Genomic DNA, 16,980 nt, shown 5'->3' with positions numbered 1-16,980 from the left:
TTGTAATTTTCAGGAATATCTTAATTGCCTTTCATTGCCTACATTTCATGCCAACTTGCAATTACGGTGTATTTTGTTGAACGCCTGATGAAAATAGCCTCTCAGAATCCAGAAGTGAAGTAGAATTGAAACGATTCATGAGGATTAGAAATTACATACTACATGCGACTCCATTTAAATGGAAAGTAGATAGTTGGTTTGCAATATACACAAAGGTATTCAGTAAATGTTCATGTGGCTTTGTTGTTCATGAATGTATTTTGCACATAGGCCACAGATGAATCCAGCTCTGGCCCCAATACCCAATCGTCTTCCTTTACACTCTTATGTGTTTTTTTTTTTGACAATTCATTAAACAGTAATGCCAATAATTACAAATGATTCTCTCTCTTTTTTTCCATGCCAAGTGCAGGATGACGCTGATGTAGAGTGGAAGTTTGCCAGATCTAAGCTCTGGTTCTCTTACTTTGAGGAGGGCAGGACTCTTCCTGTCCCCTTTAACCTGGTGCCCAGCCCAAAGTCAGTCATGTGTGCAGTACTGCATATCAGAGACATCCTAATGCTACTGCTGCACAGAAGAGAGAAGGCTGGGAAGGGTGACGCAGAGCTGAACGAGGTGAGCATCTGTCTGTCTGCTGCCTTCCTGTTGATTACTGTACTGAGGATGCACTGTTGCAGGGTTCTGATAAAACAGTCTAAATTTGGTTTCCATCTTCAAATCAACAAACAGTTTATAGCTAGGATACAAGATAAGGGGTGAAATGGCTCAGGCAGTAAGAGCAGTCGTCTGGCAGTCGGAGGGTTGCCGGTTTGATCCCCCACCCGGGCTGTGTCGAAGTGTCCCTGAGCAAGACACCTAACTGCCAAATGCTCCTGACGAGCTTGTTTGGCGCCTTGCATGGCAGCCAATCGCCATTGGTGTGTGAGTGTGTGTATGAATGGGTGAATGAGAAGCATCAATTTGTACAGCGCTTTGGATAAAGGCGCTATATAAATGCCAACCATTTACCATAAGGTGAGTTAACTATAGAATCAGTTGCTTTGAGTAACAATGAAAACCTGCAGACCCTGTGGCTCTCCAGGATTTGTCTTCCAGACTCGTGCACTGTAAGCTCATCATGGAACTATGCTAGTCGCCCATGTGTGTGCCATATACATTATTAAAATATTGAATGATAACTTAATAACTCTTGAAACACTTTCAAAAGAAATTTCAAAGAAACATCACCACTGTCCGCAGATTTAAGTTTTCTTTTTTATTTGTGTTTCATTCATGACCACATTTAGTTAATTGACTATTTTTTGTGATTTAAAATAATTCTGCAGGTACAAAATAATCTCTGGACAAAGAACAGACAAAGAAAATCATGGCAATCACCACCACCATCATCATCGTTATCCTTCGATAACGATGCATACATTTTTCACCTGCAGATTATGGAAATTATAATTTCACTTTATTATCATTTATATTATTATATTTTTTCAGTTCCTGTCCCATAAATTGAAACATAATACTGTCTATTTTATCAGAATACCCAAGAGGAGAAGAGTCGTAGCAAAAATGGTACAAATTCATGGGAAGATATTTTTTGTATAACTGAGATCCTGCTTGATAATGCAATAGGAAAATTGTGCCATCTGTTGATATCCTGTTGATATCACTTTGAACTGATTTGAGAGTTCTATTGTCATTCTTGTAAACAGATTTCTCAAAATAGGAGAATTTTTATTCTGAAATACTTGAAGTGTGAAAAAACTGGAATATCAAAATCGGCATACTAATGCTTAAAGGATGGACAAAGTAGTTACACGGATGATTTAGTCCAGGTTTTTAACAACTGGAAACACTAGATTCAGTTGTAAATTATGCTAATACAGCATGGAACTTATTTGTTGGCTAAATGGTTCAAAAGTCATCAAGCATCCAAGGTATCAACTGAGCCTCAAACAATAATCCTGCTGCCAGATTTGCAGTAGATACAACAAGAATTGTTTCTCTCGACTAATTTTTCTTTTCAACTCCATGATGGAAACAATATTCATGAGAAACAATTCTTGGAGTATCTACTGCATATCTGGCTGTAGAACAGTGGTTGAGGCTCATTTGATATCTTGGACCCTTGGGCCATTTTGCCAACAAATGTGTTCCATACTGTATAAGCATAATTTTCAGTTGAATCTAGTCCCACCCCCCAATTCCCTTTCACTTTTTGCACTTTATTGTATTGTACATTTACTTTTAAATGGATACAATTGCCATTTCTGCCCAGCAATCTACTCTCAATAACCCATAATGACAAAGTGAAAACATGTTTTTCGAGGAACAAAAATAATTGCAAATGTATTCAAAATCAAAAACTGAAATCTCTCATTTATATAAGTATTCAGACCCTTAATGAGTATTTTGGCAGCAACTGCAGCTTTGAGTGTTCTTGGGTAATTACAAGCTTTCCACACTTTGATTTGGGCAGTTTATCCCATTCTTCCTGTCAGTTCCTCTCAAGCTCCGTCAAATTGGATGGGAAGCATCTGCGAACTGCCATCTTCAGGTTACTCCGCAGATGATCTGTGGGGTTTAAGTCTGGCTTGGCCACTGAAGGACAGTCAGACTTGTCACTCTAGCGTTGTCTTGGCTGTATGCTTTGGGTCATTGTCATGCTGAAAGGTGAACCGTCACTTGCAGTTCTGCCCAAAGAGTTTTTTGTCTCATCAGATCAGAGAATATTTTTCCTCATGCTCTTCCCATGTTCTTTTTTGGCAAACTCCCAAGTCAAATGGCTTCCGTCGAATGGCTACTCCATAAAGGCCTGATTGGTGTAGTGCTGCTGAGGTGGACATCCTTCCGACAGGTTCTCCTATCTCGTCTGAAGCTTTGTTAGAGTGGCCATTTGTCCCCTCCCTGATCGAGGCCCTTCTTGCCTGGTTGTTGATTGATTGGCAAAAATGGCAATTTTATCCATTTAAAATTAAATCTACAACACAAAAGTGTGCAAAAAGTTAAGGGGTCTGAATACTTTCTGAAGCTCCTGTATACTTTTATTGTGTGTGTGTGCATAATAATAATTTATTATTTAGATTAAAAGTCTCCAAACGGGTAGGTCTTTGGGAAATAGTTTGCTGAAACATTTTACTGCAGCACTGAAAAATTGTAATTTGTGCCTCACAGTGGCAGGTATTGCAGTGAATAGTGCCCTCAAGTGGTCATATAGGATAAGGCACACACCTGTAATCTAAAAATGTTTCGTGGTGCACTTTTGGCTAGTTAAATCATTTATAAATGATTATTCTTTTCTCATTTATCTGTTAATATTGGGTTTAGACAATCATGCTGACATACACTGTCTACACACATACTACAGCAACACCTTTCCTTAAAAACCTGGATCGTTTGTGCTGATAGTAATCTTTTTTTATGAAACCTTTCTGGCTCATTAAAGACTGAAGAGAGCTTATCCTTTATGTTAACAAATTTTCCACATTTCAGCTGGGCAAAAGCCAGGATTCGTGTGACAGAAGTTCACCTTGCCCAAGACGGTACCAGGTACAGTAGATGCTGTTATTCGATCAGTCTGTGAATGAGCTACCGTTGACTCAGACAATAACAAAGATGTTCAGTAGCTATAAATTACAATAAAAAATGTAAAAATGGTATTGGCATCCACAGGTTACTCTGTGTAGTTTGGTTGCAAAATGCATCTTAACAAATTACATTTTTATTTAGAACAGCCCTTCATGCATATTTTCCTAGTTATAGATTTGATGCTTTTAACTTGTGAAAGAACCTACGCACTTGTAAGTCGCTTTGGATTAAAAGAGTCTGCCAAATTACTAAAATGTAAACTAATTACATAAAATGCTTGTTGATTTCATCTTTGAATTTTGAAACAGCAACAAAAAACCCAGAAATGTGTACTGTACAGAAATATTATTATTATTATACCACAGTAGGGTATATCTGCAGACTGGAGAATTTCGTGTGGGTGGAATTCCTTTCACTCACTTTTTAGTCTGACCATTCAGAATGCTAATATGAACCCAACCTGGCTGACTGCAAAAAACAGATGGACAGTCACTGAGTGTGGAGGAGGATTGTGATTAATGTATGCCAGTCGTTTTAGACAATTAGCTGTGAACATTAATAGCTTGCTAAACAATGGAATAGTAGACCATGGCTTCACTTCTGCTACTGGTGGTACACGTCCCCACCAACTAGGTACAGGGTGTTCAATATTTCGTCTTTTTTCAAGTTTTTCTGTTTTCACTTGAACCTGTCCAGTAATAGGTGTTTGAACTTGGTAGCTAACTAACTAGAATCCCACAGAGAAAAGTGAAACAAATAGTCAGTGTAAAATGAATTAAATAGATGTGTGCATGAACCAGACTTTAAGTCGCCTGTACTCAAGTCATAAAATACAAAGCTTACTCAGCTTGATAGTGTCACACTGATTCTGACACTTGTTTAAAAAAACAATTTTTGAATGTTAGTGGTTTTTGTAGATTCACATTTTGCTATTTACTTATCAAAATATCATTCCAATGATATGATTGTCTTTATAGTGGTCTACAAGTCCTAATCACATGAATATTGTTAATTGATTCAATGAATTCAAGTAGTCTCCTTATTACATACACACATTAGTTGTATAATTTAACGTAATTTGTTCTTTTTAAGCCCAGGAACTGGGCACAGGGAATTTTGAGGCTCCACTCCAAGCTACTCCATCCCAGTACAATTACCTCATAATTGTTGAGGGTCCATATCAGTCAGGATGATTCCAAGGGCCCTGACTTCAAATTGTACTCCAGCCTCATTATTTAATGAATATCTTATATTAAAAAAACACCTAATTGGGAATTTTTTTCCGATTTATTTTTGGGAGATGGAAAAATGTTTCAACTCAAGGATTGGTAATAGCTTAATAATATTTATTCAGTGTGACAGACTCTTCATGGCTCTCCTCTTCACCAGAGATATCAAGCCTTTCTATCGACGGCTGCATCAAATCGTCGGCATAGGTTGGCAAGCCCCAGATTTACACCACCAATCCTCGCCAGATCTTTCTCTCCCGTCTATCCCTTGCTGTTCCACTAGCTCAGAGGATTCGGCCTCCCTTCTTGCCCGCTCAGCATCCAAAAGCAGTTTGGATAAGGTTCTGCATCATTGTCTGTCCAGAAGAAATCATCTTCATCAGAAGTAAAGTGTTAGCTAGCTGGCTAGTTACCTGGGTTTTGTTTACAAGTGAGTGCACTTTGTGCCGGATCTAGCTGTACGTGCGTGGATCACTGCACTCAACTCGCGGGAAGACGGAAGGTTACGTGTGTTCATCGGTTATAGTTCCAACCATCTAACTTCTCCGAAAATATCTAACATAAAAAATGTATACACATGTATTTCAAATACACATGATACCTTTGTAAATAAGACAGCTTCGGACTTGCTGTTAGGTGTATTTTATATTTATTTATGCTAAGCTAACACGTTATGCTAACATGAAAACCAAGCCAGTCAATGCACAAAAATGAAAATGAAATCAAACATCTCGTCTAAGTCTCGGTGAGTCGGAAAAAAGGTATATTTTCCAAAATGTAGGTGGGTTCCTTTAAAGTACCTTTATGCTATTTGATACTCATGACTAGGGGCGAGCGAGTTAAGAATTATTCGTATTCGTTTCCATATCCATCAAACCAATTAAATTACTTGTATCCGTATGTTACTCGTACTCAGCGGTGGGCGTGACGTAACCCGGAAGCATGTGTGACCTAACCTGGAAGTAGTGTCGTTTAAACAGACCCCCGTACTACATTGCGATTTGCAGTACATTGAAACCAAGACTTTCACCTGAAGTAGAACTTTTGTACTCTGTTATGCAGGTAAATCTCGAATAAATCTGTATCTAGTTAATCTTAACATAAATTGTTGTTCTCTTGGTCATTTCCTTAAACTATTTCAAAAGTTGCTTTCAATTTCTTTGCTGGCTGACGGTCGCATTGGGAACCCTTACGCTGGGAACCCTTCTCACGGAACTGCAAGCTGTGATACAGCATATATGTGCTGTGCTGCAAGCTTTATGGCTAGCAAAATAATTATTTTGGTTATCAAGCGGCATCAGAATTCAGTGGACCCAGTGCCGCTTTAGAGATAAAATAGTCTGGATAAGAACGTCCACATTTTTTTTTCAGAATTCGGAAAACCCTGGTGGAAAAATCATGAGGCCGATGCGACTCCTCCATTCGTGTGTGTGTGTGAGAGAGAGAGCAACGTTATCTGTCCCTGATTTATCCACAGAGTTGGAGATAAGAAAGAGTGAGTGAGTGAGTGCGTGCGTGCGTGCGTGCGTGCGTGTGTGTGCATGTGACGGGGAGAGAGCGAGCAACTGCAATCTAGAGCCATAACAGATATGATAAAACTGCTTGCTGTTGCTTGCGTTCATTGACAGTGGGCCTCATTTATCAATATTTTCAGAAATCCGTGTGCAAATGTATGTGTGATCGGAAACGAACTAACAACTTCCGCCAGATTCATGAAACACACATGGACACTGCTTTTGTTCGTATCCACGTTTGTATGCTGATAAAGACCAAGTAATCGTAAATCAAAGGCACGTGCACAAAAATTATGATTAGCATAACTTGACACCCCTAAAACACCAGATACGGAATTTTGGCTTTTTAAAGAGCTTTTAAAAAAGCTTCTCTGAAACGTTCTGTTAATGGAAGTACAACAAGCCAAAAACATCCTGATTAAAACCAATTAAATCCAAACAGTTTTTTAACAGTTAAAAATACTTTAAACTGTATAAACTGCTCTATAAACACTTATTCGTGCATGTTTTTGTTATTTAAATATCTTGGTAGTATTGGTGTTCATGATCACATCTATCTTAAGAAGTGCTCCAGGACCTGTATAATTTTTCATATTTAAAAAAAAATAAAAGCCCGCCATATTTAAAAATGCATGGGATCTATTCCGACACCACATACAGGATCACATATGATTTCAGCGGAGGGAAGAAGGGTGAAACTGACGTAGGATTAGATGCCATGCATAAATATGGCGGGTGGTCTTTATTTCTTGTTAAATATGAAAGATTCTACAGGTCCTGGTGCATCTGGTAAGATAGACGCCAGCGTGAACACCAGTACGTACCAAGATATTTAAATAACAAAACAATCCACAGTGAAGCCTGCAAGGCCACAGTTTCAGCTCTGCCAACCATAGATTATGTGTTGTGGTACCCCGCTGGTAGAGAGAGAGAGAGAGTAAAATTGGTGGAAAAAATTAATTTATTATAATTTTTTTCTTTTCCTTTTTTCTTTTTTTTTTTTTTTTCCCAGTGCCGGTGCCTTCAGGGCACTTTAGTGTCCAGGACAAACGAAAACCATTCCCTTCTCATACACGGGAATCTGAGCACAAAAACGGTAAAAAAAAGGAAACTAGAAAATAAGTCCGTGCTCAAAAAATTAGGGAATTTCAAAAAACGGTAACCGGTGAATTAGGGCGGACTTCAGGCGACGGGGTTCACTCGCTCGTCTCCGCTGTGGGGCCGTGATCTCTCCGGGGTGTCCCGGCCTCGGGAGTCCGCTTCCCGCCTAGGCGTCTAGGAATCAAATGCACAGGTTAGTTGGCTTCTAGCCGGATTGACGTGCTCACGTGGCGTTCGCTCGGTTGCACTGGCTCCGCGGGTCTCCTCTCGTTCGCCCGTCAGCCCCGCTCTGCTCCCGAGTTCGCCCTTTTGTAGGGTGTTGCTCTCCCCTCCAACTCGGTGCAGCTGTGCCGGGTTAATTGCGAGAGGTTAGTGGCGTGCATTCCGCACACGTTTCGGTGGTGCTAACCTTGGTGCTGATTCCTTTTCCGGCGCGGCTCTCTCCAAGGTGCCGGTCCCTCAAATACGTCCACGGGAAATATTCCCCGCGAATTACTTTCCCCAGCTCCTGGCGCCGTCGCACCGCCCGCCCCTCTTCAGTGGTGTACTGATCCTTGATCGGGCCACCACATTTCCTCCCCCTCAGCTCCCAGCCCTCAGCCCTCGGTGGGAGCGTTACTATAGAGGCCCTCGTTCATCCTGGACAGGGCATCCGCGTTCCCCTGGAGTCTCCCGGCTCGGTGCTCGACCGTGAACTTAAAGCCCTGCAATTCTAGGAACCACCGGGTCACCCGGGCGTTAGTGTCTTTGCATCGATACATCCACTTCAGGGGGGCGTGGTCAGTTATTAAGAGGAATTCCCTTCCGAGCAGGTAATATTTTAGCTTACCCACCGCCCACCTGATGGCCAGGCACTCCTTTTCCACCGTGCTGTAACTCCTCTCGTGCTTCAGGAGCTTCCTGCTAATGTAGGTGACGGGGTGTTCGGTGTCATCATAGACTTGGGACAGGACTGCTCCCAGGCCGGTCTCCGAAGCATCAGTCTGCAACACGAATGGCTTGGTAAAGTTAGGAGTGGTCAACACCGGTGCCTGACCCAGGGCCGCTCTCAGGTCTAGGAAGGCGCGCTCGGTGTCTTCCGACCACTTCACAGTGTGCGGGTGGTCTTTCTTGGTGACCTCGTGTAGGGGGGCTGCTCGCGTGGCAAAGTCGGGGATAAACTGCCGGTAGTACCCCACCAACCCCAGGAAGGTACGGACTTGCCTTTTGGTGTTGGGTCGAGGCCAGTGCGTGATCCCGTCTACCTTCTGGCTCTGGGGTCGAACACACCCCCGTCCGACGGTGTGTCCTAAGTAATCGGCCTCCTCCAGGCCCAGGCGGCATTTAGCGGGGTTAGCTGTGAGCCCGGCCTCCCGGAGTGCCCTCAGCACAGCCTCCAGCCTCTTCAGGTGGCTCTCCCAGTCAGCACTGTGGATCACAATGTCATCTAAATAGGCGGCGGCATACTCCCTGTGGGGCCTCAGTATTTTGTCCATGAGGCGTTGGAAGGTGGCGGGGGCTCCATGGACTCTGAATGGGAGGACCCGATACTGGAAGAGGCCGTCCGGGGTGGAAAAGGCCGTCTTCTCCCTCGCCTGTGGTGTCAGGGGTACCTGCCAGTATCCGCGGGTGAGGTCCAGGGTGCTGATGTAGCGGGCTGGGCCCAGCCGCTCAATCAGCTCATCTATACGGGGCATGGGGTAAGCATCGTACCTGGATATTTCGTTCAGGCGCCGAAAGTCATTGCAAAACCGCCAACTTCCGTCGGGTTTTGGCACGAGCACCACCGGGCTGGACCAGGCGCTTTGTGATTCCTCAATCACCCCCAGCTCCAGCATCCTCGCCACCTCCTCCCGGATGGCCTGTCTTCTAGCCTCCGGGATCCGGTAGGGTCGCAGCCTCACCTTCTGCCCCGGCTCGGTGATGATGTCGTGCTGGATGAGCGTGGTCCGGCCTGGGAGAGGGGAAAACACGTCCCGATGTCGACTTACCCCCTCCCGGAGATCTTGGCGCTGTCGGTCTGTTAAGTGTTCCCCGGTGGTCACCTCCGGTGTTCCGGTGGCGCCCCCTGCTGTTAGACAGCAGAGTCGGGCACGGGTTCATGCCATTTTTTTAATAGGTTGACATGGTAGGTCTGGAGGGTATGTCTCCGCCCTACCTGCCTTAGGGTGTAATTGACCGGCCCGACTTTGGCGACCACTTCGTATGGGCCATGCCACTTAGCCAGGAATTTACACTCACTCGTGGGGACGAGTACCATTACCTTCTCTCCGGGTTGGAACTCGCGCACCTGGGCATTTCTGTTGTAGAGCCGGGCTTGCTCTGCCTGGGCCTTACTCATGTGCTCCCTCACCATCGGCCAGATTTTCGCCATTCTTTGGTCCATGTTCGCCACATGTTCCACCAGGGAGCGCTGTCGGGACGGCTGTTGTTCCCAGGCTTCTTTGGCCAGGTCCAGCAGGCCCCGGGGCCGCCGCCCGTAGAGTAACTCGAAGGGAGCGTATCCTGTAGACGCCTGCGGAACCTCACGGATGGAGAACAGCAAGTACGGCAGTAAATGATCCCAGTCCTTACCGTCGGTGGCCACCATCTTCCTCAACATGGACTTCAGGGTCTTATTGAAGCGCTCCACCAGGCCGTCAGTCTGGGGGTGGTAGACCGACGTCCGCAGTTGTTTCACTCGCAGCAGCCGACACATTTCTTTCATCTCCCCGGACATAAAGCAGGACCCCTGGTCAGTTAGTACCTCCTCGGCAATCCCAACCCTGCTGAACAGTAAAAACAGTTCTTTTGCCACATTTTTCCCTGTCGCGGCCCGCAATGGTACGGCCTCAGGGTAGCGGGTGGCATAATCTAAGATTACCAGAATATAGCGGTGACCCCTGCTAGACTTGGGTAGGGGCCCCACGATGTCCAGGGCTATCCTGCGGAAAGGTACATCGATGATGGGTAGCGGGATTAGCGGGTTACGGTACGTTACCTTTGGGCTATGTAGTTGGCAAACCGAGCAATGCTGGCAATAGTCCTCCACAGCTTTTTTTATGCCCGGCCAGTAAAACCGGGTTAAAATCCGCTCCATCGTCTTCTCGCGCCCCAGGTGCGCCCCCAACAGGTGGGTGTGGGCGAGGTACAGGACTTTGGAAGTGTGGGTCTGGGGGACAAGTAGCTGTTCCACTTCGTCCTCCTTAACCCTACTCACACGATACAGTAAGCCATTTTGTATTTTAAAATAGGGTATGGTCAGCCTACTCACCCCGCCTTGGGGAACGCCCTCGATAGAGGCTGCAGTTTTCCAGGCCTGGGCGAGAAGGGGGTCTTGCAGCTGGGCGGAGCCGAACTCTGTTGGCGCCCCCGGGGTCTCTCGTGGGAACCCCGAAAATTCCCCTGTGCTGCTGTGTTCGGCCCCCAGGGGTTGCTGTGGGGTCGATCCCTCCGGGGCAGTATCAGTGGTCCCGGTAGGGGGTTGGGATGTGGGTCCTCTCCCGGGGGGGGTCGGGGCCTCCTCGCTGTCGCTCTCTGCGGACGGGGCTGCCCAGACCGGGTGGGGCCCCCGGGGTCCTCGGCGGCGGGGTCTTGGGGTGGCAGCCGGTCTCCCGGGGGTGGGTCTCTCCTCCCAGTAAGTGAGGAACAGTGGACAGTCCCGGCCCAACAGCACCTCCACTGGCAAGTTTTCCACTACGCCCACCTTCCCAGTGAATTGCCCCCGCGGGGTGGTGATGGTTACCTGGGTGGTGGGGTAGTGTCTCACGTCGCCATGGATGCAGGTGACCGCGATTGTGTCACCTCGCCCCTCTCCTGCTAGGCCAGGCCTCACCAGGGTAATTGCACTTCCAGAGTCCAGCAGGGCCTCTGCGTCGTGGCCCCCAATCCGGACGGGCAGCCGTGGGGCAGCCGTGCCCTTGTGAGCCCAGCACGTGGTGAGGTAGTGGCAGGGTCCGCCCATCTCAGGGGCAGTGGCCATGGATTCTTCCCTTCCCGGGCAGTCCCGGCTCAGATGGCCCTCCCGGCCACAGGCGAAGCAGCGTCTCGTCTCCCTCTTTCGGGCCGCCTCGACCCTGTCCTGCTCCGTCCACTTAGGTCTGGTCCGGGGCTCTGGTCGGGCCGCAGCGGGGGGTCTTCGGGGGCTATCGGGTCGCGTCGTTCGGGTCATCTCCTGCGCCACCTGGTGGTTCTCCAGGAGATTGACCAGGGCGTCGATGGTCCGGGGCCCTTGTTGGGCCACGTACTTCCTTACGTCCAGGGCCAGGCCCCGGACACAGCGGTCCAACACCACCCGGTCAAGGAGGGGCGGTCCGTCGCCCTCCACCAGCCAGCTCCGGGTCAGCCGCCCGAGGTCCATCACTTGGGCTCGCGCGGGGAGGGTGGGGTCATACGTCCACCGGTGGAACCGCTGGGCCCGGGCCGGCAGGCTGTAGCCGTACTGTGCGAGGATGGTGGCCTTCAGGGTTGGGTAGTCATGGGCTTCAGCTGGGGGCAGGCTCCGGTACGCTTTCTGGGCCTCTCCGCTGAGGAAGGGGGCGAGTATGGAACCCCAGGCATCGTGGGGCCATTTCTCCAAATGTGCCGTCCGCTCAAACGTTTCCAGGTACGCCTCGACCTCATCGTCCGGTGTCTGCTTGAGTAATAGATCCTTGGGCGCTCGGGGGGGTGCCGCCGGTCCACTCTTCTGGCAAAGTTCTGCCACTGCCTTCTGCAGGGCGCCTTGGGAGCGCAGTAGCGCGTTTATGGCTTCCTCCATGTTAGGGGGCGAGGCTGAATCTTATCCTGGGTCTCTCACTCACGGTACCTGGGTCCACGTGCCCGCATTCTCCACCATATGTGGTACCCCGCTGGTAGAGAGAGAGAGAGAGAGAGTAAAATTGGTGGAAAAAATTAATTTATTATAATTTTTTTCTTTTCCTTTTTTCTTTTTTTTTTTTTTTTCCCAGTGCCGTGCCTTCAGGGCACTTTAGTGTCCAGGACAAACGAAAACCATTCCCTTCTCATACACGGGAATCTGAGCACAAAAACGGTAAAAAAAAGGAAACTAGAAAATAAGTCCGTGCTCAAAAAATTAGGGAATTTCAAAAAACGGTAACCGGTGAATTAGGGCGGACTTCAGGCGGCGGGGTTCACTCGCTCGTCTCCGCTGTGGGGCCGTGATCTCTCCGGGGTGTCCCGGCCTCGGGAGTCCGCTTCCCGCCTAGGCGTCTAGGAATCAAATGCACAGGTTAGTTGGCTTCTAGCCAGATTGACGTGCTCACGTGGCGTTCGCTCGGTTGCACTGGCTCCGCGGGTCTCCTCTCGTTCGCCCGTCAGCCCCGCTCTGCTCCCGAGTTCGCCCTTTTGTAGGGTGTTGCTCTCCCCTCCAACTCGGTGCAGCTGTGCCGGGTTAATTGCGAGAGGTTAGTGGCGTGCATTCCGCACGCGTTTCGGTGGTGCTAACCTTGGTGCTGATTCCTTTTCCGGCGCGGCTCTCTCCAAGGTGCCGGTCCCTCAAATACGTCCACGGGAAATATTCCCCGCGAATTACTTTCCCCAGCTCCTGGCGCCGTTGCACCGCCCGCCCCTCTTCAGTGGTGTACTGATCCTTGATCGGGCCACCACAGTGTACATATTATTACTACACAAGCTACTTTTAGTTGAATGTATTTTTATGAAATGTATCTGTATTTATGTTACTGAGCTAGCTTTGCTAAACCTGTTGTGTGGCTGCTGCCATCTAGGCTTCATTGTATACATTGGGCTGGAGGAACGCATTGGCAAATCATAGGAGATGTTGTTATCTGGAATCCCCCTGGAGGATGACAGCAATAGCCTATAGCTACGTTTTCTTGCAGAGAGCCAGAAGGAGGTGTCACAAGCCTCAAACATTACATTTTTGGCAGACGCTCTTATAGAGCAACGTACAGTTGATTAGACTAAGCAGAAGACAATCCTCCCCTGGAGTAATGCAGGGTTAAGGGCCTTGCTCAAGGGCCCAATGGCTGTGCAGATCTTATTGTGGCTACACCGGGAATCGAACCACCGACCTTGCGGGTCCCAGTCATGTACCTTAACCACTATGCTACAGGCCGCCCCAAACAAAGTGATTATCTGGCCATGGTTGAAATCTCCTAATAAAGCTGTTAAATGTAAGTGTAATGTAATGTAAAGCCATAGCTACAAAGCCTAATGCTGCGTTCACGTCATATCAGAATGAACGAATTAGCACCTTCCAACTGAGAAAAACAGTTCACGTTAACCTCTGACATTAAACATGAGGCAAAAAACTAAACTCGTAAACAAGCGCATCAGCCACTTGTCATGCCACTTCTATGGCCTACCATGATGTTTGCCGGTGTAAATTGAACTTGAACTCACCGTTATAGTTTGTTGTTTTGTATGTATAGTAGGCTATGCCATGCCCCATCAGTGTTTTATGGAACAGCAGAGTCTCTGACCTCCTTCAAGCACAGACTGAATACTCATCTCTTCAGGCTACACCTTTCCCTCCATAACCCACCACCATGATTAACCTTAGACTGTAATGGCACTTATGTATAGATTGTATAGATATTGTTACTTGTATAGATATTGTTGTTTTTTTATTGGCTGTTGTATTGTTGTACTCTAGCTGCCAACTGTGGTATGCTAGTTTGGAAGTTGATTGTACTCTTCAAGGGTTCTGATTATCTGTATGTTTACACTAGGACTCAGAACTGTACTGTCCTCTTAGGTCCTCTTCGCACTTATACTTGTGTTTGAGTTGATTTATATTTATAGCGAGAGAGATATTATATATAAATAAAATATGAATGATAAAATAACAAAACACGTGCTCTTTCATTTCCGCGGCAGCTGAGACCAAGTTTGTTCTGCTCCTACCAAAAATCTGACATCCGAAAACATTCATAAATCCCACATTATTTGTGGGAATGCATTTCCGATGGATTTTCGTTCGGCTCACGTATCACAAATGAAGCCCAGTGTGTTCTATTCTAAATCAGAAATCAATGTAGTCCACATCACCTTGTGTTTATGGACACAATTATTTTTTAAATGAACACAAATGAGAGAGCTGTGTACTGTGTGTTTGTGTGCGTGTGTCTGTATGCAAGGCTCAAGCTGAGGTAGGCTAACAATTTTGTGTAGCCTACTACCAAATCTCTCCAGCAAACAACCTGCTTGTGAAATTAACAGTGCTGCTGACAAATGATAACTGTCATTCACGAAATAAAATAATGTATGACTTGTAGTTATATGCTTAATCTACGATTGGAACAAGTTCACATAACAGTCTCTTGAAATGCACAAGAGTGAGGAAAATGGCAGCCAAGCAGTCAGTTTTACTAATCGATGGGGGAGGAACCAGGGAGGAACTGGCCTATCACAAAACAGTGTTACATTCATGTTACACATTCGTCACTGATACAGTTACTGTATAAAAAATAAATAAATAAAGCAGGCCAATTCTCCCATTACGGGTAATGAATCCAAATAACTTGTATAACACAAAGAAAAAAGTAAATATTCATTATTTTTCATCATTCGTCAATTGGCAGACGCTTACAAGTGCATAGGTTCCACATGTTAAAAGCATCAAATCCATAACTAGCAAAACACACATGAATACCTAAGCAAGAAGACAATAGTCATTGTATGTGCAATTTTTTAAAACAATTTTTTATTAAGGGTTAGGGTTAGACGAGGGATGTCGGAAGGGAGGAGGGGATCAGGAGGAAGAACTAAGATATAGTTGGAAAAGGTGTGTTTTTAGTCTGCGTCGGAATATGGGGAGGGATTCTGCTGTCCTGACAGTAGTAGGCAACTCATTCCACCACTGAGGAACCAGGCATGAACGTGCAGCTCGACCACCTGGTGCATGTAATGAGGGAGAGCTGGCAGACCAGAGTGGTCTTGCTGGGGTGTAGGAAGCAATTAAATACTTAATGTGAAGTGGGGCATATGTACTCATATGAAATATACTTGGATCACCCCTATTCATGACACACATTAAGCAAACTTGTTCTTTTTTTATCCCAGTGGTTACAGTAGTAGCAAAAAAACTCAGTCTCTACTCTTCAGATTGAACCACAAATGTGACGTACAGAATCTTCTCAGATTGAGTAGGTCGAGGGCAGTTTGTCTAATACATTTTTGCTGAAGGTGCACTTTCATTTTAAATGTAATTACACTTTCTTTGTTAATCAGCTATTTTCACATTTAAAAAATGGTATTCTGTTTTTATTATAATTATCCTTATATGTGAATTTAAAGGGTCCAAAGTTTATACCAATACATTTTATTGAATACAATGAATGCAGTTTTGTCATAAATAAGATGCCATTCTTGAAAGAAATTGTTTCATAAAATGGAAGTACTCACATTCTAAACCTGTGGGTAGGCTATTTGTTAAATACTATTAAAAGCACAGTATTCACTCACGTATGGAATAATGTTACATTTTTGTATTTTTTCCAGTTCACATATTATATATATCATAGACGTATGTAATACGATATTGTGCAAAATCATTATAGAGAATAGATCATATCATATCGAGGATGGACAAAAGGCATGATAGAAAATGAGCAAAGAAGCATTGCATATGAAATGTTGAATTAATTAAATCACAATTAGATCTGAGGGACTTTCAAAATACCATTACAGGAGCATAACAAATAGTGAAGAAGACAATAAACCCCCCTCCTGATTTAGAAAATGATTGATATAACAGACACCGGCGACAGAGAGCAAAATTGGACCCTCCTCCCTCTTTTGTGAAGCTGTTAGTCGGGTTAGAAAGTGATTGACAACTGATTCTAGACGATGACTGGTAGGGTTAATATTTGATTGATGTCATTTGAGGCTTCTAATTTGTTGAACCGAAAATCCAAGCCTTCTGATTGGTCAGACTGAATAGTGAGTGACAGGAAAGGCTCACTATTCACTAAATAGTAAACTAGATTGGCCGTCACCCATCTTGTGCTAATGTCCGAATCAAAAATCACATTTTACTTGCATTTTGAGGGCATTAAAAATATCTCACAATGCACCATGAAATCTATTGAACAACCATGGTTACTAGAAAGGTGGATATGAAGCACAATGCTTTGCGACCACCATTTTCCCTGTATTAGCTATACACACAAACCTTTTTTCATTCAAATTTTTTAGTTTCATTATTTTTAAAATACTATTTTTCGTAAAATAAAAAATGTTTACTACAAATTGAATGCCGCAGAGTTAAGTAACCTGCATCTTGACTAGGCATTGTGAAAATTGGTTTAATATATCTGGAGTAAGGCTTTAAGAACCTGGCTATACACAGCAGCGTGTGATGCCTCTGATTGATTGCAAAAGACAATGTCTGTCCGAATTCACTGTTTATTCAGTAAACTATATTGTGCATTTTAATTGGTATATTCTCTAGTTTGGGTTTAGTAATTAGTGAATAGTGAGCCATTTCGACACAGCCATACATACTTATAAATATATGAGGGTGACATTAGCTCAATGAGAAGTTGAGCTAATGTACAGCGCAATTGTACAGCGCTTTGGATAAAGGCGCTATATAAATGCCAGCCATTTACCATTTACCATTTAGCACTGA

At 45.3% G+C, this 16,980-nt stretch overlaps 1 protein-coding gene across 1 annotated transcript in view; it reads left to right on the top strand.

The window, feature by feature from the left end:
- Positions 1-16,980, top strand: part of trpc6a (transient receptor potential cation channel, subfamily C, member 6a) — a 78,984-nt gene that overhangs the window by 55,792 nt on the left and 6,212 nt on the right. The window contains exons 9-10 of the mRNA XM_061249399.1: positions 413-616; positions 3,488-3,544. Of these exons, the coding sequence (XP_061105383.1) occupies positions 413-616; positions 3,488-3,544 (261 nt within the window). The remainder of the gene's footprint in view (positions 1-412; positions 617-3,487; positions 3,545-16,980) is intronic.

This window comes from Conger conger, chromosome 7 (genome assembly GCF_963514075.1).
Source record: "Conger conger chromosome 7, fConCon1.1, whole genome shotgun sequence".
Classification (NCBI taxonomy): domain Eukaryota; kingdom Metazoa; phylum Chordata; class Actinopteri; order Anguilliformes; family Congridae; genus Conger; species Conger conger.
Note: the sequence above shows the minus strand (reverse complement) of the source record. Positions and strands in the feature narration are given on the sequence as shown.